Source organism: Adelges cooleyi, unplaced genomic scaffold (genome assembly GCF_023614345.1).
Source record: "Adelges cooleyi isolate 19-005CV unplaced genomic scaffold, UGA_ACOO_1.1 ACOO_flye_CR_arks_rails_tigmint_CR_PRNA_13, whole genome shotgun sequence".
NCBI classification, from domain to species: domain Eukaryota; kingdom Metazoa; phylum Arthropoda; class Insecta; order Hemiptera; family Adelgidae; genus Adelges; species Adelges cooleyi.
In genome coordinates, this window is record NW_026095784.1 from 276130 (window position 1) to 299387 (window position 23258).

At 28.9% G+C, this 23258-nt stretch overlaps 3 protein-coding genes and 1 long non-coding RNA gene across 13 annotated transcripts in view; 2 read left to right on the forward strand and 2 right to left on the reverse strand.

Annotated features, from left to right (window-relative positions):
- Positions 1–1210, reverse strand: part of LOC126847911 (uncharacterized) — a 70630-nt gene extending 69420 nt beyond the window's left edge. Inside the window, exons 1-2 of one of the 2 annotated variants that reach the window (XM_050588357.1) lie at positions 590–1210; positions 216–521 (exon numbers count right to left, since the gene is read on the reverse strand). In XM_050588357.1, coding sequence (XP_050444314.1) covers positions 216–521; positions 590–608 — 325 coding nt within the window. In that variant the 5' untranslated portion in view covers positions 609–1210. Of the gene's footprint in view, positions 1–45; positions 522–589 lie in introns of those variants that run through there. The other variant, XM_050588358.1, reaches the window with a different exon arrangement.
- LOC126847906 (uncharacterized) overlaps positions 1–3346 on the forward strand; it is an 84670-nt gene extending 81324 nt beyond the window's left edge. The window contains exons 11-14 of the mRNA XM_050588339.1: positions 721–777; positions 1837–1896; positions 2328–2420; positions 2935–3346. Coding sequence (XP_050444296.1) covers positions 721–777; positions 1837–1896; positions 2328–2420; positions 2935–3113 — 389 coding nt within the window. The 3' untranslated portion in view covers positions 3114–3346. The remainder of the gene's footprint in view (positions 1–720; positions 778–1836; positions 1897–2327; positions 2421–2934) is intronic.
- LOC126847907 (uncharacterized) overlaps positions 1–23258 on the forward strand; it is a 77669-nt gene that overhangs the window by 52763 nt on the left and 1648 nt on the right. For 5 of the 9 annotated variants that reach the window (XM_050588341.1, XM_050588342.1, XM_050588343.1 and 2 more), the window contains 8 exons: positions 21165–21234; positions 21311–21340; positions 21421–21453; positions 21517–21567; positions 21647–21676; positions 21760–21822; positions 22556–22606; positions 22850–22870. In XM_050588341.1, coding sequence (XP_050444298.1) covers positions 21171–21234; positions 21311–21340; positions 21421–21453; positions 21517–21567; positions 21647–21676; positions 21760–21822; positions 22556–22606; positions 22850–22870 — 343 coding nt within the window. In that variant the 5' untranslated portion in view covers positions 21165–21170. Of the gene's footprint in view, positions 1–15153; positions 15224–15758; positions 15986–21164; positions 21235–21310; positions 21341–21420; positions 21454–21516; positions 21568–21646; positions 21677–21759; positions 21823–22555; positions 22607–22849; positions 22871–23258 lie in introns of those variants that run through there. The other 4 variants (XM_050588344.1, XM_050588340.1, XM_050588347.1 and 1 more) reach the window with 4 other exon arrangements.
- LOC126847912 (uncharacterized) lies at positions 3791–5977 on the reverse strand. The gene is made up of 7 exons (XR_007687164.1): positions 5835–5977; positions 5705–5734; positions 5596–5625; positions 5001–5098; positions 4880–4915; positions 4365–4447; positions 3791–4128 (listed from the first exon to the last, which is right to left on the reverse strand). It is a non-coding gene; the product is annotated as an uncharacterized LOC126847912 (long non-coding RNA).

The following is a 23258-nucleotide window of genomic DNA, read 5'->3' on the forward strand; positions in this document are numbered from 1 at the left end:
GTTGCTTAGTGACAATGCTGTGAACATTATGCTCACGTTATATTTTTTAATTGTTAAAGGAAAAATAAATTATTCAATGGCGTCTGTGAAACAAACTTCGCTATAATTTTAAAACATATTGCCTGGCACTTAAAAGTAGTGAACATTTACAAGGCATATACTTGTTTAATTAATACAACAGTATAACTTACTGCTAAAAAATTATTGAAACTTAGGTGGGGTATTGTATTTACATGACTTGAGGTCGTTTTGTTGGACCGATGTACCACAGGTATACTGGAGTTCCGTAGATTCCCCATGTGTTTGTAGTTTCGGTAGTTCATTTTTTGGACTCCGGAAAATTTCTTCCAACTTCTTCACTGTTGGGAAAACCGTCCTTGTACCGTATTTTCTTGCTACTCGTGCTATGCGTTCGGTCAACCCACTTATAAACGGAATTACCACTGTGCCTTTGATATCTTCTTCTTCCTGAATAATCCGAAACGTTGGCGAACCAGTCAAGACGTCCAAGTGGGAGTAGCCTGAAGTCATGTAAATAGTGTAAAACTTACTACTAGTTCATTATAAGAGCATTTGAACAAAAACTTACCTACATAATTGTACTCCATAAATGACAAGAACAGCTATATTTACTTTAGGTACAATATTTTTGCAATTAACACGGTTATTTACTAAATCATACATATTTTGGTAATTTATATGGGTTGCATGAACTTAAAGAAGAGAGAAAAACCCCAACTTGTGATGCTACAAAACCATTTATCAATTCTGCATCAAGTAAGCATTATATCTAATTGCAATAGTTTAATTTTTGTTACAAGTATGTATGTGTATATATATATATTAGGTTTTTTTCTTACTATTTTTTTTTAGCTGCCATCCCAAAATTTTTTTGTAAATTCCCCAAAAAAAATATGAGCACTTAATTTTTATATTACGTGCTCTACAATAATCTGAGAAGATTTCCCGTTTAAAACACATGTAAATTTAGATTTGTTATTTAAAATTTCTATAACTCAGCGGTATTTTGTGCTATCATATCGTTCAAGGTTGCAAATTACTTATAATTAAGCGTTCTACAAAAGTGCATACTACAACGTAACTGTATCTTACACTAGTGGGTTAGTACAGGTCACTAAAGTCTATTTTTGTATAAATTTCTTTTTTTTTCGTTTTTATTTCATCAATGGCTAAACTTACAGAAAAAATATAAATAACACATTTATGGGGAATTTAATTTTCTACATAAAATATAAGATAAGATAAATCTCTAAGATTGATATTTCTTGAGATATTGAGCTTTGACTTTTTTGAAGTATGAATCAATATATTGAAAAATTTGACCAATAATCAATTTCATACTTCAAAAAAGTCTTTGTAGAAAATTATATATAAATATATATAAACATATTATTGCCTGTGTTATTTAAACAAAAAATGGAATTATTTTAAGGCAAGAATTAAAGTGAAAATGTTGCAGAAGAATAAAGATTTTATTTATTTTTTGTTATTCTGCCAGTTAAGTGCTAACAACTTTTAAATTCGTCTAATCCATTTTTCACAATATGTCTACTATAAATAGTAGACAGTTCTTTAAACTCAAATAAAAAAAAACAAATCAATAATTTTGTACAACTAATTCAAACTTAAAATAACGTTTTGTAGATAAGGTATAAGGTATTAAACAATTTGTTTACAGCTTTAATAATATTCCTTGTTTAGATACATTAATATATTAAATTGTTATTTTCATATATATTAGAAATATAGTCATGACAAAATTGTTAAAATTAATGTTTGTTGAGATAAGAAGAATGTTCTCAAATTTTTTTCTAGGTCTAGTACGTACTGCAATGAGAAAGTTGGGTTGGAAACGACCCACAGGTGGTTCGACGGGTAGTTGTTATAATTATATAAAACATAAAAATAAAGCTTATAAAACCGTATTGTGATATTAAAAATGTACCGTTGATTTATGCAAATGAACCAGTGATACGTCGTTGCTTAGTGACAATGCTGTGAACATTGTTCTTACGTTATATTTATTAATTGTAAAAGAAAAACAAAATTATTCAATGGCATCTGTGAAACAAGCTTCGCTATAATTTTAAAACATATTGCTTGAGACTTAAAAGTAGTGAATATTTTCAAGGCATATACTTGTTTAATTAATACAGTAGTATAGGAAAATCACTTACTACTAGTTCATCATAATAGTATTTGAACAAAAACTTACATAATTGTACTTCATTAATGACACGAGCAACTATATGTATTTTATTTATAATATTTTTGTAATTAACACGGTTATTTATTACCTTTTACAGATGTTGATACTCCATATGGGTTGTATGAACTTGAAGAAAATAGAAAATCGCTATTCCGTGATGCTATAAAACTATTTATCCTTTCTGCATCAAGTAAGCATTATATCAAATTGCAATAGTTAAATATTTGTTACACGTACATGTATAGTGTATACCTATATATAAAAACGCGTTATTTCCTGTGATAATTACACAAAAAAAAAAAATAGAATTATTTTGAGGCAAGAATTAAAGAAGGATTAAACTTTTTTATCTGAACATGACGACTATTGGAAGTTGTTGTTGGCGTATTATTTTGTAAGATAAATAAATCATTAATTTTTTATAACTTATTCAAATTAAGAGTAACGTTTCATGTCTCAGTTTTCTGAAAACATATTAGACAAATTGTCATATCTCAGGCAACACAAAAAACCCAACAAATAAGTAATTTGTTTTACCTATGAAATGGTTTTTTTTAAAAAAAAATTATGATGGTCACACTATAGTCATTTTATTGAAAATGTATAAAATAAGCATTAAAAAAAAAATAAAAAAAAAAATTCAACTTTTTTGATATTTTAATAATTTTCCTAGTATTTAAATATACCTTTTTTAACTTTTTAAGGACCAACCCACGAACACTACGGAGATTGTAACCTAATGTGTCGTCTGAAAGGTGTTAACAGAAGTATATTACAGCTGGATTCTTTTGTAACAAAAGCTGAAGTTGTTGGTAGTAATCAATGTCGTCTTACTGATAATCACGGAAATACAACCGTCGTCAATTGCATTGGGGATGACTAATTAGCTTTATAGATTATATTTGCTTTTTCGAAATTATTTAATTGTAGCTAATTTAGGTCATTCTGCTCTCTATTATTATATTTACGCGTACACTCAAAACCGGTTTACTGTTTGACCGAACAAACACAAATTGAAGTAACACAATATTACAAAAAACGAAAAACGTATGCTTTGTATTGTATTGTTATTAAACAAGTTTAATGTATGAAAGTAAATTCCATTCTGTACTAGAAAAAAAAATTGTGTTATAATTTTTTAATATAATACTTAAATATTTGTGAATAAATAAAACTATTTCGATTCACTCGACTTTTACAGTTTTTTTTTTATTTGCGGTTAATCTTTATTTGTACATTACATTTTTCTGGGAAAAAAATGTTCATCATTTAAGAAGAAGTTAGAAATAATAAATTATTTTAGATCTGGTAACGGCGCAGTAGTCATCTTCGACCATCAATATTATTGTTAAAAATCGTTTTTCATAGTATATTCACTTTGAAAAAACGATAAAAACGAAGAGTAAAGGAAAATATTATATTACAACCTGTTCAAACTAAAAGTAGCTTTTAAGCATTTTCTTAGTTTATATGTTTAAAACTATGGTTTGATTTTTAAAAGTAAATTTTCTACAAACGTTATGACTAAAAGATTATGCGATGTATAAGGTGTCCAGTCATATTATCTACATTTGAAGATGTTATTGACTTAGAGTAACATTGCTTAGGATCATCTGTGTATAGCATTAATCACGTGTATTAGTTATGCCTTACACACTGAATAAATGTAGTAACTAGTAAGTTAAGATTGGCAAATTTTTATAAATACCTTTTTTAATTTTTTGAGGACCAGCCCATGAAGACTTTGGAGATCGTAACATGATGTGTCGGTTGAAAGGTATATACAGAAGTATACTACAACCAGATTCTTTTGTAACGTTAGCTGAAGTTGTTGGCGATCAGTGTCGTCTAACTTTTCAAGACCGAAGAACAATCACCGTCAGTTGCATTGGGTAAGACTAATTAGATAAACATCATTAATATAGTTAAAAGTATTCACTTGATTCTCAGTTATTATACCACCATTTATCACACCATTTATCTTAGACATTAACTCATTAAAATGTATACAGTATTTTTGTTATTAAATTTAAATAATTATTTCAAACCACATTTGTATACAAATTATCAAATTTAATGTATCTTATAATAAACCGTTTTACTTATGATTATAAACTCATTTGTTGCTTTTTACCTGTACACAGATTTGATTTGAAGTGGTTTAGAAGATAGTTATATTTCTTTTAATCATCCTCTTTAATAAAATGCAAAATTGTTCTAAAATTAAAAAAAGAAAAATTTGTATGTATATTATTTCTTATGAACATATTGTAATGTAAAAATAAAGATATGCATTACAAGTTCATTTTATGAATATATATATATATATGTATGATACACAGGGTGATCAACTTATCGTGAACCACTCAATTTCTCACAATTTTTAAAAAACCTTCTTAAAAAGAAACCTACCTAATATCAATCGACTAAATTATCTACCCAACTTCCAGCTCGGCTTTAAAAATAATTATGAAAATTTGAGATCACATTGCATAAAAACGCTATGTAAGGAAAATAATGTAATTTCTTATGAAAACCAGTGAGATATTAAGTGGTTCACGATAAGTCGATCACGTTGTGTATGTTCATTTAAAATATAATATGGTTCTGTGTAAATTATGATAAATAAAAATACATAAAAGTAATTACGTTTCAGTTCTGAAGTGGTGAAATGGTTTACAGATGCTGAAATTAAAACCGAAAACATTTTATACTGAATATCCTGAATACATGTAGAAATATTTTTATAAAATTCAAAGAAAATTATTACCCGGTATAGAAGCCATCATAAAAGCCATATCCACTGAGATTAACATTAACATAAACTTATAATTCAACGATATTTGATTTGGTTTTCTATTCTACATTCTATAAATGTAAAAGAATAATATTGATTATTTCCCTTTTAGGCAAGACAATGTATAGGACAAAATTCAATATTTGTGATCAAATAGTTTATGTTAACATCTGTATTTTTTGTCAGAACAACTGTCTTTAGATTTTGAATACGATTTTTGAATATTTATATTACTGATAAACTTGCATAGGAATATTAATATGATGTTGTGTAATTATTATATTATATTCTAATTTATATTTCCCGTGTTTTATCTATTACACATCTGTTCAATATGTAATTATAACTACCCATAGAATATTTGTATTTTCCCTGTTCAGTTCCACAAATAATATCTTTAATTGCATTATCCAATTTCTTTGGAATGAAAAAAAAATGATGATTTAAGTTATAAAAAAATATACCAAATAAAATCATAATAGACAAAACATTTTTCAGAGTAAAAGCACACCATGCTACAAGTGGTGATCATTTCTATATTGATATACTAATTTTAAATAAAATTTACCTTGGCCGATAGCCTCTCGGATGTGGTAATCTGCATTGAATTATTTTAAACATATGTATAATATTATAAAACATAAATGTTATTTTGTTAGAAAAAAAAAATTACTGACTTGTATGGAAAACCTGTTTCTTGTATTCCTCTGTAATTGTTTAAGTTAAATATTGAATGTATTGTTTAGAATTTGAAAAAAACTCGAGTAGTAACTATGTGGGTACCAAGGTCAAAAATGAATAAATTACCTTTAAGAATTGCTCCACGGCCATTAAAAGCAAATGCCACGTTTATAAAGGAACCATGCTATTAACGTGTAAGTCAAAGATTGCTAAGCTGAATGCGCTGATGTGGATTTCTTGTAACTAATCGGCAGGCTTATGTGACAGAAACGTTAAAGTATAATATATTTTGCAGAATTGACTATGTAAATTTAGTGGCATATTTATCTTATTTTTTTCCCATTATTATTTTATGTTTGCATTAGTCAGACGCGGAGTATAAATTATTTTTTTCACAGTTATTGGTTTAAAAACCACTCGTTGAACTAATGTTTGCTTTGTACAATTTTAACAATTTTATAGCGTACACAATTCTATATCTCCTTTTTTTGTTTTATGGGTATTTGCCCATTTTTCTTCATTGTATTAAACATATATATTTTACCCGATTTAGCTATATAATTTTGTATTTTAGTTATAGATATTAACTATTATGAACGAAAAAAAAAACATGTACCCAACTAATAGCCACTAAATGTTTTATTTATAAATTAGGTACTAACAATTCCAAAATCGAATGACATTGTATTTTTTGGAAATTTCACAAATAATATTTATACCCTTTTAATTGTGCCCAACTACCCCAGAGTCCAACTACCCCAGCTTCTGGAGTTCTCTAAACTTTTATAACTTAAATAGAAAATTCATATACATTTAAATAATTTTTGTTACTGACTCACTCACTCTTCATCAAAATTATAAAACACTTTCCGTATAGATAGAAACGTGAAATTGGCACAATTTTGGCACAAAAGTAGGTCTTACGTTGTAAGTAAAAGGAAAAAATCTGAAAGTTGCAATTTTCTCAAAATTAATGCGACTCCTACGATGCCGAAGCCAGCAAAAAGGAATGATATCTCCAACAATAACCTAACAGTGAAAAAGAGCCAAGTGTCAGAACCCTCCCAGAAAAATCAGCCTATCAAACTAGTTGTGTCTATATTGCGGCCAAATCTGTAGTATGCCTCATTCAAAAAGGTAATGTTTCATTCAGAAACTGGCCTAGCGTTAAGCAATACATATAAAAGAGCAGTGTTGCTCTTGAAAGTGAAGTGAAGTGAGGTTATGAACTAAAGAAATAGCAGACTTGGCCACAGCTTAGATATCACTATACTTTGATAGGACCCTTTTCACTGTTAGGTTTTTGTTAGAACTTGGAGATACTATATTATCCGTCTGTTTCTAAAATCAACGCATATTTTTTTTTGTGTTTGAAAGAGCTATTTTCGTGGAACCACTAAATTCCATCTGCTTTTCGACTAGTATTCTTAAACTCAAGATTGCTTCCTTTATTCCTTTGTTTCTTCTGAACCCAAATTTGTCATTACTTATTGTGCTTTTAATTTTTTTCCTTAAAAATTTTCACTTAAATATTTATTAAGCCATTAATATGTTGCGTTAATCAAATAGAAAAACATAAAAAACTACTCGTAAGAAAAACTGGTTTGACGTTTACATAAAACACAAAATTGTGTTACAAAATACATAGACTAGATCAAATCATATAATTTTTATGGACATTTTCAGGTCACCATAATATTCATTATGCACAGAATAGGATAGAAAATATAATTCTGCTTGATTGGTATTTTATTCATTAATGTTAAATTATATCATGAACCATTCCAAAAAATCGAAATAAAGAGAAAATGAGTGTGCTACGCTAAATTGATCACTCAGTATCACAGGTATAATAATACCAGGTAAAATAATAGGTATAATAATACAGTTGTGGAAATAAAAAACTTTCTAATAAACACTTTGATGTACGTATGTAGACGGTACAAATAGGTCCAACGATTTTGGAGGTATATGGGTCTAAAAAAGATAAATAAATACAAAGTTAAGAACAAATAAACATGCCTTGTAACTAGATGAAAGCCAAAATAACGTTCAAAAGAAAGTTAATTTTATATTAATTGGAAATAACTTGAGTAAGAAGCTCTACTATTTGAGGTAGAGTTTTTTCGTTTATAAAAAAAAAAAATACAAATTTTACTCAACTTTATACAACTTTAAAAAACTCCTACAGAAAATAAAATAAAGAAAGAAATTCAAGTATTTTGATTTCTTAAGAATTTTCACAGTCTTTGTTTCTTTAAGCTGTCTAATTAAACACATATTAACATTTAATACAGCATATTATTCCACGATGCCTGTGACAATGTAATCAATTCATAATAAATATCTTATGGAATTGCTACATAGGGTATTTTTTTTTAGACTATGGTTTCTCTCTAATGTAACAATCAGACATGATTTCTATTGATACTCGCCAATACTTAATCTATCTATTGAAATTTATTTATAGAAATAGTGATTTTATTTAATAATAAATTCTGCTGTTTGTAAAATGGCGCTAGTATGTAAAATATTATACAAATTCGCACGAAGCGAATATAATAATGTCGTTTGGATCTCAAGCGATTGGTTTTGTTTTTCATAAAAAAACTGTACAGTCAAATGTGTGAAATGTGCACCTGTGCACACAGGCTTACATATAACTACCGTAATAGTATTTTACAAATTTTAATTTAAGCTGTTACATTTAACATTATAGGCTGTGAGAAACCTGGATGCCTACATGAAAAATATATTTAATTTCAAATGGTTTTTATCAAGTTATTCGGTTATTGCTTGCGTTGACCTTTGGGCTAAATGTAAATGTAAACGTATTTTTTGTTCAATTAATCAGGACTTTTGTTACTTAAATTGCGTCATGACTCACAAAAGTGATTTAAAGCAGTTTTTTTATTAAACTTTATGTTCAATTTTTATTGTGTTTCTAACAGAATAGTTTACAACGCGTGTAGCAATGTAAATAGTTAATAACAGATATCTGTAGGATATTCTACAAGCAATATATATCATGAGGAGTATTTTTTTTGTAGTGTTACTTATGATTAATGTGTTTATGCAAAAGACCATACCCTAATGCGTCATGCATACTTTATATAGTACAACAAACATGGAGTGTTCGAAAAATCATAGTTTTACTTGATTTTTATCAAGTTATTAGCTTGAGATACTTATCGCATAACTTATATTATAACTCACAATTGAAAAAAAAACTTTTAAATACTGAAATTGATACTATTGAAAGTATATGTAATAAACCTGGCCTGTGCTAATTGTTATAAATTACATTGCATAATTAATAAGAACTATTATATGAATGTATGTATATGAAAAATCGTTGTTTATATTTAAAATTTGTCACGTACACTTAAACAAAATACACGGCATATTTCCCGCCAATTGGATTTACTTTATTTGGCCAAAATAAACTGATTTTATTATCTATTGAAGATTTAAGGCCAATTTTAAATGTCGTCCCGTCATCAACAAAGCAAATAGGTTAGTCCTTCACATCGTGTATTAAATATAATACTATTCTGTGTAACACGATAAAATAACAACAACAATAAAAAAAAATATTAAAATACAACAAATCACAAAACTAACTATAAAATGGAAAACTTTGCTAGTTAATTATTGGCACTAAGGATAGGTGCCGAAGGTAGAAAAAACTACATAAATACTAATACTACCCGAAATCGCGCGCTACAGAAAGATGTGGTGCATTTAAACCACTTTGCTGGGTTATGGTTGTTACTTATTAGTTTTTTTTAATTTTTGGATAAATTTTACATGTCGAGGTGGTATCTGCCTATTACGGGCATCCGGCTTTCCGGTATTGCGGCACGCTATACATTTTTGAAAAATTAACACATATAGTATAGTCCTAACAAAATATCATTAACCCTTCCTACATAATTTTCAAGCATTTATTTCGCCTTTTGCGGTGTTGATCAGATGTTGTCTTATGACTTAAAAAAAGAAATAACTTGAGAAATTAACGAGTAAAGCATTATCATTATTATTTTGGAAAGTATTGTTGTTACCTGCTGACATTGAATTTTGAAAATTTCGTTCTTTCAAATTTTTTTTATGTATACAGGGTGATTCATTTTGGGTAAGACACTAGTTTTCTCTGAAAATGTTAATATTTTTGAATATTGTTTTTACCTATTGTTTTAGATACATTTTGTACTATATGTTTTAATACTTTGAACATTTTTATCTCTATCCCTTATACGGTAAAAACGGTCCAAGTTCACTTTTTCAAATGACAACGTATAATTTAAATTCCATACATTTGTAGAAAATTTTTTTTAAAATATGTTACCGTTTGAAATTTTAATTTTCATCCATCTGTTCGTTAGCTATGACTTTGTAAAGATATTATTTTTTTTGCTAAATATTCAAAATTTTCTTCGGTGTCCCAAAGACCGGTGCCCATACAATTCTTATTTATGCTCGCATTGTCCGATAGGCGACTACACCGAAAACCAAACACAATAAAATGTTTTGAGATAATGGTTGATCTTATCTACTAAATTATTATTTTATGTGATGTCTGGTGTAATAAAACTACTTGTTTTTGTTGAACCGAATGAAAATATTAAGAAATATAGTTAAAAATTCAAATCTTTACAAAGTCATAACAAACGAACAATTGGATAAAAATTAAAAAATCAAACACTAACATTTTTTTAAAAATTGTTGTCTATATATTCATGGAATTTAAAACATTTGTTGCCATTTGAAAAAGTGATGTCCTACCCTTTTTTTGTATAAGGGTCGGAGATACAAATTTCCACAGTATTGAAAAATGTAGTACAATGTGTACCTAAAAGTATAGGGAATTTTTTTTTTTTTTAAATGTTCATATTTTCCGAGAAAATTAGTGTCTTACCCAAAAGGAATCACCCTGTACACTCGATCGCATAAGATACCCAAGTCGTATAATGTAATTCGTTTTTTTTTGTCAAGCAGAGCTAGTGAAAACATTTGGGCATTGTGTACACTGCACCACCTAGAACCCCCTCCCCTCCCTTCCATTTAATAGGAGCCGATAGGTAGTTTTTTAGGAAAATATTCTAAAGGGGCACCTGGAAGGTATAAAAACAATTTTCAATATTCGAGAAAAAAACCGTAGGTATATATTTTTATCGAACTGTTAGTCTTTATATTATCACAACGAATCGACAACAGTACAACAACAGTATGCGATTTTGTTTTTTTTTCCGGTAAGAAAAAACCAAACGGCGAATAACAATAGAGTGGCACTTGCAATGAGAATTTATACTTAAAACTATATTTTTAGTATTAGGGTGGACGTGAGATTAGGGTTGGTCTTCTGTCTATAATGAGCTGTAGTCGTTTATTCCCCAAATTGTATACTGCAGTAATTGTTAATTAGTAACAATAAATGAAAATTGTTTTTTAGATACCCGTTGACGGTGCAGTTGAATACAGGGCGTTGAGAAAATCGTATGTTATGATATAGCCCCACCTTAGTTTCTTATCCTAATCTCCCCTCTAAAACGGTGGTAGTACTTATGCGTATACATATAACCGTGCTCGAGGAGTGTAAGTTATCATAAAAGTATTTAGTTTCCATTTATGTCTCATTAGCTGCAAATATTACATGCGATATTAATTTACTCTATATTTCGTATAACGGCGTTCGTGCATTACGCACGCATCAATGAAAAAATATTGATAAAAACAGAATTTGTTTAAATATAAAAAAAAAAAAGTTATATTTATCAATCAATAGAATATAATATAAACTATCTCTTCCTTATAGTAAATAGTAAGGTGAAAACACCGCTGATCTAAGATGGAGAACGTTTCATCGTACATGCTATAATAACTGTATAATACAGGGTGATCCAACTAACGTAAGACACTCATTTTCTCTGAAAGTATGAATATTTTGCGAATTTTTTTTTCCTAAAATTTTAGGTACATATTTAGCTACATTTTTCAATATTTAGAAAAATTTTATCTTCAACCCTTATACGTTAAATAAGTACGAACCTCGTTTTTTCAAATGGGAACATATGTTTTAAATTCCATAAATATAAAGACAAAAAATCTAAAAAAATGTTAGCGTTTGAATTTTTAATTTTCATCCATTTGTTCGCTGTTTATGACTTTGTAAAGATTTGAATTTTTGTCTATATTTCTTAATAATTTCATTCGATTCGACAAAGACAAGTAGTTTTATTACGACGGTCATCACATCAAATATAATAATAATTTGATGTTAACGCATTCCGTATCATAATCAGATATAATAAATAACCATACATTATTAGACGAAAGGTAGACTGTTACGGATAACGGACTTTACACTTTAACCTAATCTAGCTGGAGCTAGTCATTAGCTGGTTATCTCGGATAACAATCTAGTATCTAAACTATGCATCAGTTACCACGGAATAATCGAGTGACCAGTACCCATAATATATTTTATTATTTGTACAAAATCGCATTATATTTATTATTTTTACATAACCTCATCGCTAACAAATTTCGACTTCGAAGTTCACACGTTTTCCATTAGTGAAATGACAAATTGCAAACTTAATTAAAAAATGTTAGTAAATTTACATTTTACTTTATAGTAAATATGATAGCATGCTTATTGTAGTTATGTCATAACTCGTTATTTTATAATTTTTTAAATATATCAATTGATAATATTTGCTTATTAGCATTTTTATATGTTTACTTTATATATTTTTTAGAATTCAATTAGCTTTTTTATTTTAGGTTGAATGCTTTTTTCCGAAAATCTTTTATCATTTCAAAATCAATGTTATCATGTCAGAAATATCTATGGCGTTGAGAATAGGCTATACCAATTACTATGGAAATGTCTTTTCAATTGGACCCAAGACTGAAGACCTTACAATTTTATATCAAGGTGTAAATTATAAATATAAAGCATTAATTTAATAGGTAAGTTTATTAGAGTTTAATGGGTAATTTAATACAACACGATTTCAATTAGCTTTTTTAATTTAGGTTGAATGCTTTTTTACTGAAAATATTTCATCTTTTAAAAACCAATGTTATCATGTAAAATTGGTTTTGAGTATGACATATCAATTGCTATGGAAATGTCTTTCCAATCGGACCCAAGACCTTACAATTATATATCAAGGTGTAAATTATAAGTATAAAACATTTATTTCTAATGTAACATTTTTTCATGTGAATGTATAATATCAACACTAAGCAATTTGAATGAAAAGTGTGTTGTGTTAACTTAAAATAATTATTAATACATGTATTTGTGTATGTGGGTTGATAATACTCATATACCCGTTTCATTTATTTTTAAAAATATCAGTAATCAATGTATGAATTTCATACTACTACATACAAGGAATCGCTTCTTGATTATACCAATATTTATAATAATATGTAAGTATATTATTTTTATTTGATTAAACTTATCTAAGGTAGTTCAAATATCTGCTTTCAGTTTAGTTATTTCTTACAATGATATAACCCATATATTGTGTGTCTGACATACATTACGGATATTTTATCATAAAGTTTTAGCTATAACTGACACAGGTATTTGGCTATCAAAGTTAAATTTTATATCAAATTTATTAATATACAATAATTCTCTCTTTAAAAAAGTAGTAATTCTATTAATTTGTATTTAATGAATTCAGTAAATCAAGTAAATTATTTTTTTGAACTTGCCTAAGATAATTCTTATAGTTAATTTTATTTATTGAATTTTGATTTTGTTAGATTTGTTTAATTACCAACGATTGTTAAAAGAAAAAAATTTAAATCAGTATTATAGAAGTTGAACAATTTCAAATGTATAGATATTGTTTTTGTTTAATATTTTTGATTGAATATTTTCAAAATAGTAACATTTGTAATTTTTAAATTTATTGTTGTATTAATAATTAGTTAATTAATTAATACAATTTCAAACTTAACTGTGATTTTGTTGTAGGTTCCTAAAAAACTGTTTATAAACATCTAGTCATTAGACAACTTAATCATTTAAACACAGTCCACTTTATTGCATTATTTTTTATTAATAAAGTTGTTTATATAATAAAAAAAAGTTAGTTATAAATGTAAAATAAGCAACATTTTAAATATTTACTGTAGAATTAAAATAGTAAGCAAATTAAATCCAAAATTCCTTATTTAGTGTAAATTGTTTAAAACAATTATTTGAGCACAGAACATATTTTGAATAAATTGAACATAACTAAACAAATAATAGTAACGCTTCGCGACGAGTGTCCATTCAATGTACGCACTTATGAGATTGTAAGCCAAATTTTAAAGCTATTGTTTACTACCTATAAAAACTAAAAATTATAATTTTCAAATAGCATAATAATGATCTGTTGTACTGTGCTGTTACTTGTTGAATGTAGAACATAGATAGTAGAAAAATATGATAACTAATGATAATAATATTTTGTATTATCATCATAGCAGCAGTTATCAACCTACTTGTACCACGGTTTTTGATTGTTGTGGTTAAATAGCCATTCGTTAGCTGCTGTCAATATAGGTCTGTCAACCTACCTGTCATGACGGTGTGTTAGAAAAGTCGGTAATCTATAAATATGAAACGCTAGTCAAACAAAATATCACAAAACATTTTATTGTGTTTGGTTATCTGTGTACTCATCTATCGGACAATGCGATCATAAATAAGTATTTTATTGGCTCCCGGTCTTTGGAAAACCAAAGAAATATAACAATATTTAAGAGAAAATGTAATATCTTTACAAAGTCATAGCTAACGACTAGATGGATAAAAATTAAAAATTCAAACGATAACATATTTTAAAATTTTTTGCCTACAAATATATGGAATTAAAAACATATGTTGCCATTTAAAAACGTGAACTTAGACCCTTTTTATCGTATAAGGGATGAAAATAAAAATTTTCGAAGCATTGAAAAATGTAGTAAAACTTATACCTAAAAAAATAGGAAAAAATGTTTTTTCAAAATATTCATATTTTCCGAGAAAATGAGTGTCTTACGTTAGTTGGATCACCCTGTATATATATATATGTATTAATATATTTGTTTATTGTATTTGGCAATTGTAACAAATGGTACAATTATTTTCATGTACGCGTACAGAATATTTTAACCAGAGGCCCAAATTTATGTTTACTCTGAATTTTATTTCTATGAAATACGCTAGTATATTACTACAAACGATAAAGTGTGCAAAAAACACATATATAGTAAACATATTTTTTTGGTCATACTTGCTTTGAGTTCGCATCGATTTGAAAAAAAAACGTTGAATTATTATATGTAAAACACACAACTATTTTCATTTTTTTAAGGTCTTATTTTTTAAGTTTCGCATCGACGTGAACAATAAATAAGTAATTGCAAATATGTTCAGCAACAAGCCACAAAACGAATCACTTTAAAACGGCTGTTTTAACATACTAGTTCACAAGAGTTAAACCAGAATTTCAAAGCTTGTAAGTAATTAATGCATTTTTATAAAGTTTTTCTTATTTACTATTTTTTTATTTTCGTGTTTAGTTTTGCGATAAACTTTTAACCACTAGGATAATTTCATTAATAATAAAGTACAGAAATTGTACACCGTTTTGTATTGATCAAAAAATCGAACCTAAAATTTGCCACATTTGGCCCAATATCTAAAAATTTTCATTCAAAATCAGGAAAAATAATCAAAAAGTGTGTATTTGATTAAACTTTTTTATTAATTTTTTATTTTTTACATACTGCATCGAGGACTAGGGGTGTTACTGCACATTTGTGCATCATTTGATGGTTTAATTTCAATTACATACTATTAATAGTTACAAAAAGAGCGGGCTCTTCCCGCTAATTTTGGCCTTCGGCCTACATTTTATAATTAAATTTAGCTGTATAATATTTCCTTTTTTTTTCTCCTTCTTTCTTCATCATGACTTCTGTTATAAATTTCGTGCAATTTTCCCATGTTTTCCTGTTGCTCAGCATTTTTTCTACTATGTTGTCCGCCGTTATGTCTCCTTCCATTGTTGTCTTCAGTTGTCTCCTTCTCTGCTCCCAGGCGTCACATTCAAACACCGTGTGGAGGGCATCGTCACAACTGTTCTGACAATACCAGCACTCTGGAGACTGCAACTTTCTGAAGCTATACAAATATTCACCGAAGCATCTATGTCCAGTTATGGCTTGGGTGAGGTGGAAGTTTGTCTGACCATGTTCCTGTTCAACCATTCTTTCAGGTTCGGGATCAGTCTTCTCGTCCAACTACCCTTGAGTCCTACGTCCCACCTTCTCTGTCTATCTTCTATCGTTTTTCTTTTAGCCTCTTCTTGGGCAGCTTTCTTGTCCCCTCCTGCTCTTGTTTGATCATATATAAATTTTCTTCTTTTGTACTCCTATCATCAGATTTTTTGAAGCCTGGTCGACTATTTCCATTAGTCTCCTAGTGGCGTCCGTGGTAGATCTCTTTTTCCTAAATCCATATTGATTTTCCGTTAATCTTCCGCTACTGTCCAGGAATTCTCTTATTCTACTATCTATGATCTTTTCTAGTAGCTTACCGGCTGTGTTAAGCATGCATATTGGGCGGAATATGTTAAATAATATTTTATAAAATGTTTAAAAACCATTTGAATTCTTCACAACATTTTCAAGGCATCGGTCGTGGCACAATTTTAAAATTATTTTTAGTTAATATGTCCATTTTTTATTATTATTTGATTGGCGCTCTATAAATATCAATATTTTAAAAAACAGTTTAAATAACTCCCAATTTGTATGAAATATTCTTTAGATAGTTTTCAATAAAAAAGATATTGCTCTGGATTATGTGCTCTGGCACATAACCGAAAAAAGTGTTATCAAAAAAGCGTTACGCTGTTATCTGATAAGAGATATGTTGTACGTTCAACGTTCAAATTAGAACTAAATGGTACATTCCTAAAATCCCTGACACTGCACCTAAAAATTGGATATAAGATGTGATTTTTTTGCCAACTTAAAGCCCCAAAAAGTACCTCGGATGTACGTTTTCTGTTTGACAGCCCGTCTATATGAATAAATCGGTTTAGAGAACTGCTCATGGCCTGATCCTCCTTTTGGTCGTTATCTCCAGCTCCGTTGAAGTTGGACATGACTGTACAAGTTTAATAATATTTAAACAATTAGTTACTATAACAAATAACAATATAACAATTTTAACAAGACGAGTAGTCAAATATAGGTTGTTTGTTATAATATAAGCGCGAAGCTTAGTGTTGACAACGACGAAAAATTGTTTGTCATATTTATTGATGTTTATTTAAAAGCTGTTTAGATTTTAAATTAGAACCCCCCAAAAAAAATATTGTAGTTGTCTACATTCGGCGTGCACTAGACAGTAATATTTAGTATAAATTAATTTTACTTTGGATTTTTGGAAAAATTTCCTATTAAGTTATAGTCCTATTTTTCATCTACTTTAAGCTCTTAAAAAATGTGAAAAAAAGACAAGCTTTATTTTTCACCGAGTATCTTACTAATACATTTAAAACACAGCAAGACATCAATGACTCGATGGATAGCTGGTACTTTTTGATACCAGGACGTTTTTTGAAATAACAAAAATAGTATAAAACTTAATTTTATATTTAAGAAACCGTGTAGCACCATGTTCCATTGACAGCATGCACACCTTACAAATGTACACTACACCGTCTACCACTAAGGATGCAATTATTGTAGGTATTGATAAAGATAATATTTTATGTAAGAAAGGACATTCACACGATTCATCAAATCAAACATATTTTATTAGTACAATTGCACTATTTTACAAGTACAGTAGATTTAACATATAAATTGAAATAAGGATAATATAAGTTTTGAAAATTTTACATTTAACTAAATAACCTTAATAATAACATTATATAATCTGATATCCACAAAAATAGTTGTAAATTATTCAAAACGATTAATATACCATTATAAATAGAGTTATAATTCATTTAAAAACTTTTAAATTAATATTTATGAAAAACAAAATAAGGTGTTTTAACAAAAGTGTCAATTACATCGAGGGAAGTTATTAATATTTTTTGGAAAATAATTTTTTTAAATTCTAAATCGAGTATTCTCGGTAAATGAAACATATTCAAAATGTTTTTATTACATGACTTATATTTTTTCAATTGGTCGAGTCCAAAAACAACAAAATACGAAAGTCATAGCCGTTGATAGACTTTATGTAAGATTGATACAAATCAAATTCAAGAGAATCGCCAAAGTACAGTTGAATCTCACCAAGAACTGTTCTTACTTTATCCGACGATTGCTGATGAACCGCTTGTTGTGACGTACACATATGTTCTAGTATTGAAATATCCAAAGCATTGCATAACGTTTGATGTTCATCTTTGATTTTTCCATACATAGTGTCTGCGTTTTGTTTAAAATGATCTGCACCTTTTGTTAAGACACTATTGAGTTCGGAGAAGATGTCGTCATCGTTTAAGTGTAACGCGTTAATAACGTCTGGTAAAACCGATTGAAAATCTTCAATGTAAACATCAATGTTTTTTTCTGTGTAAAATTCACTAGCTCGGTTTGGCTCTGGGTGTATCACACAATGTACTTGCGCTATGAATTCCCACGTGAGTTGTAACAACATGAATCTAAATGTGTCCATAATCATGTTGTTAAGTTTTCTAAACATGAGTAATCCTCCCAACCCGTTTGTTTTAGGAAACCCTAAATAATAATTCATCGATCGATTCAATATAACGCAAGTGTTGCTATCCAAAAGCGAAGGTGAATACGATTGAAATCTGGTACGAAACTGAATGTACTTTTCGTCAATCGCCTTTCTTAAATAAGTTTCGTCGATATTTGCGTTGATATACCTGTCGAGTCCTTTTTCCAGATTACGCTCGTGTAAATCGTTTAGCGTTTTTTTATTATCGAGTATGCAACCAAGTGCACGAGAACTAGAATATTTACCGTTAAACGGATCCCGTTCAACGCCTGCTGCTTTTTTGAAATTACTGTCACGGTAACATATTGTCTCGAGATATTTGTCGAGTTCAGTAATAACAAAACGATTTTGATCCATCAAATGTTTCCGAACACTATTTGGCGTGGTCGGAGATAAATGGCAGTAGTTGTTCATGGCGAATGAGTGATGGTAAACTAACCATGCTACAGACATGTTTTGTCTTTTTTCATCGAAAAATAGCCTAACCATTGTCACGGATTCTTTTAAGAAGCAAGTCGAACCGTTCGATATTGAAGAATCGTTATTTCGAAACATTTTGTCGACTATTGAAAAATGGAAACGGGCGCTCCAGAGATGACTGCATTTAAGTTGGTCGAATCTGTTAGATATGTTTTCCCTTAGTTGTTGGCTGGATAAATTAGAGAAATTGGATCCCAACGCGTCGGTCTTGAAGCCAGTGTTAAATGAACTTACTTGCTTCCACTGTGCTACTAGATCTCCGTGCTCGTCGCACAACAGCGGCTCGTGTTGGACCATGATAATGATTATAAATAGGACACAACATTTTGTGAAAATCATTTTAGCAATGCCGTTTTCCAATATAGCACAAGCCAATTAATGTTGAACACAATAAACTGATGCAAAAATATGTAGAACGAGCGACGTTCAAGTACAAGAAAACTATGCAGTGAATGTTTTTCTGCGGTGGATAGAATGCAAAAAACTTGTAGACCACGTCTTAACATTTTTCTAAATCAAATATTATCGTGTTTTGTACAGTCATTTGTCTTTCCTATGACGTCAATCAAATGTGTTTTTTGTTTTCGGTTTCGATGCGCGATAAAAAATATATACTATCGGTCGGTTTTGCGGTGTATTATTTTTCCTTGCTGTTGTTTTTAACAGCTAAACCGATATGTTCGCAACACGTGTTACCGTAAGTTGCAAAAATATCAATAATTTCTCCTTGAAAATCGGTCGAAACTCACTAGAAAATAAATAGTGTGTTTAAACGTAAAACTATGGGTGGCTCTATTGACTTTTTCACATTTTCCACGGTTAGGGTTAAAGCTTTTTATGATTTTTACTTTGGGGATGGGGAGGGCCTTAGTTTGTATCTACTAGTAACAAATAGGAATGACCTATCTAAAATTATTATTTATCCAATTGAATAAACTACACTAATAAGTGTTTATTTATATAATTTTAACCATTGTCACGGATTCTTTTAAGAATAAAACCAAATGGCTTTTTAGTAGAGGAAACCTAACCTAACCTAACCTAGAGGATGTATGGCTTGAAATGTTTTGATGAAAAATGAAAATGTGCGCTGAAAAGATAACCGCATTTAAGTTGGCCATATTTAGTTGGCCTTTTTCATTCAGTTGAATTTTTTTTTTTATAATCAAATGTATTTATCATTAGTAATTGTAATTCTTGCTTATTCCTTAAGTAATACAACAAACAATTATTATCTGTGATTATTAATATTATTTTCAAATGATAATCCAATACTTTGAGCACCGTGGGAGACAAATCGAAATCGAATTCAGTTATTTATAATGATATTTATTTGTCCTTATGCGAAAACGTGTAAGAGTGTTTTTTTTGTGCACTCACAAAGCAGCGGTCACAATAAAAAAAAATAATATACAACGTTTAATCCGAACAAAATAAACTTAATAGAGTGACCGTTTTTTCTCTACAAATAAAATGTATACAGAGTGATTCATTAAGGATAAGACACATCCAATATATAATATTATTGTGCATGATATTGAATAAACATGTTACATTTCTTACACAGAATGAATGTTTTTTTTTTATTAATTAGATATATTCAACTTTCAATTTTAAAATTTGGGCCCTTAAACTACTCGTATTTTCAATTTATCATTTAGTTCTAATTTGAGCGTTGAACGTACAACATATCTCTTATCAGATAACAGCGTAACGCTTTTTTGGTAACACTTTTTTCGGTTAGGTGCCAGAGCTATCTCCTACCTCCTATCTCTCACTCCCTATCTCCCACCCCTATCTCCTACCTCCTTTCTCCTACCCCAGCGAAGCTGAGAAGATTTTTTTTTTCAACGATGTGTTTTTGTTAATTTAAAAAAAAAAAAAAGTTCGACCCTTCTCCTTCAAAATCAAGAAAACACTCAAACGTTAAAAGTACGGAGCTCTATAACTTTTTTTTTTTTAAATAATCAAATTAATTCCAAATTTGTGTGGATTAATTTATTTTATTTTATCGATTTTATCTGAGAAGTATCTCCCAAGTACGATTTCTTATCTACAGATTAGCTTCATCAAAATATGGGTTTAGTAATTAAAAAGCTATAATTTTTAAACGAAAACCTTCTCAGTTACGCATCGGAGAAAAAAATTAATAATTATTGAAGACTATAATTAATACAAAAGGCTTTTATTTTGATTATTGTTTGCAGATAAAAATGAGATTTTTTTGTATTTTAATATCAATCGTCGTGGTAAATGTTTTAGCAGATGATAAAATAAGTAATTGTTGTTTGTTTTTATTTTTACACTTACCTACTCGAGGTGATTAAAAATCTAAAAAGTAATTTTTTCACAGTTGAATATAAAAGGGAGCTTGTCTACACAAGTTAGTAATTTTTTTTTTCATACAAATTTAACTTAAATTTTAAATATTTGCAAAGAATTATTTAAATTTATTTATTACAGATAGACAAATCAAGCGTGTATCAGATCCTAATGGTATTTACACTTATAATTAAAATTTATTTGTTACCTCAACTTATAACTTTTTTTTTATTCTAGTGCGTTTGCAAAAAGTAATTAGACAATTTGTTCGTGGAGATACACCGATGGGTAATTATAATCATTACAGTATTTGAAAGTGTTAGGTTAGGCACATACTTCTAATACATTTATGTTATGCACATTTTAGTGAAACTGTCGTATATGTTTGCTGCACCGGGTAATAATTTTTCTCAAATTTGTGGACGTGTCTGCACACAGTTGTTTGGTATTAAGTATATATCGTTCTCGTTAAAATTTCAGCAAAAGCAATAGTACCATTCCTAGGAAATGAAAGTAATGAACACCACGCAAAAATACTGCAGGGTAATTACTCTTTTAAATTCGAAATTAAAAATACTTTAGATAGACATCTTCTTCTTTGGGTAATCGGCCGCTAGGACCATCCCGCCAAGCACCCATCCCTCCAGCCAATCTCGGTCGGATGCTCGTTCCTTCCAATCCAGTCCTCCACCTAAGGCACTTACGTATTTTTTTACTAGATCTTCTCATCTCATACGAGGTCTTCTTAGTGGCCTCTTCCCTTCTGGATCATTTTCTGTTATTATGCGTAACAAGAGGTTCTGACTACGCCAAGCATGTCCAGCCCATTTGAACTTTTATTTCTTATTGTCTCCAATATATTTGGCTTATGGAAAAGTAATTCTAGCTCATTATTTGCTCTTATCCTCCATCCATAGCTACTGCTATCTTTCATTGGTCCATACATCTTTCTTAGAACTTTTCTCTCCCAAGAACAGCTTTTTTTCATCTCCATTTCGTAGTGGTCACGTTTCCGCTCCATATGTTATAACTGGTCGCAGTAATGTGATATACAGCTGTGTCTTAAGTTCCCTCGAAACAGATCTTGATCCTAGTAGTTTTGGTTGTGTAGTTTAATACATAGATATCCAGGCATAATTTATATAAATTCAGATTTTTATTATGTATTTAAATGCTCTTTTCTATCTTAAGAAAATATGTACAAAAAAGTTGTGAAAATTAATTAATACTAGTATTTATTTTTTTTATTGAATGAATTTTTTTTTATATATTTTAGAATGCATAAATTCCCAAAATGAATTGCAAAAAGAAATAAACAACACCTTAGGTAAATATAACATTTCAAAAATGATAGTTGTTTATTTCTAAGTAAAATCGATGAAAATTTGATTTGAGTTCTTAAGTTTTAAAGCTATATGTTTTCTTACTAAAAGTATTGATGATTATTAGAAGAATCATTATTCAAATGCTTAATAACCGTTCTAATTAAACTCAGTTTTACATACTATTATAGATAAAATATAAGACTAGATTTCATTTACTGTATAATTATTTAATATTTTTGTTACAGGTGTCTCTGTGCTTGAAAAAGGTAATCACGCATTTATTTGTTAATCACAAATAGCCTTAAGATTTTTTATTGTAACTTAATGGTTGTGCATTATTTGTTAATAGGTAAAACACTATTCTTAATTTGAAATGTACTAGCCAAATATTTGTTAATAGATTTATAGGTCCTCCATAACTTTATTCCAGTGTAAAATATAGATAAAATGTACTAAGTATAGACGAATATTTTGTTATGTTTTAATTATTCAAATTATATCATTAGCAATATATTTTGAAAGTTTTTCTTGTTTTATGATAAATTTGACTAAATATTTTTGTCATTACTATCGTGTTAGCGTTTTGAGTTTTGACCGTCAGTCAAGTCTTATATACACCGCTCAATAGCAGAAAGTAATTTTTAATCAAAACAG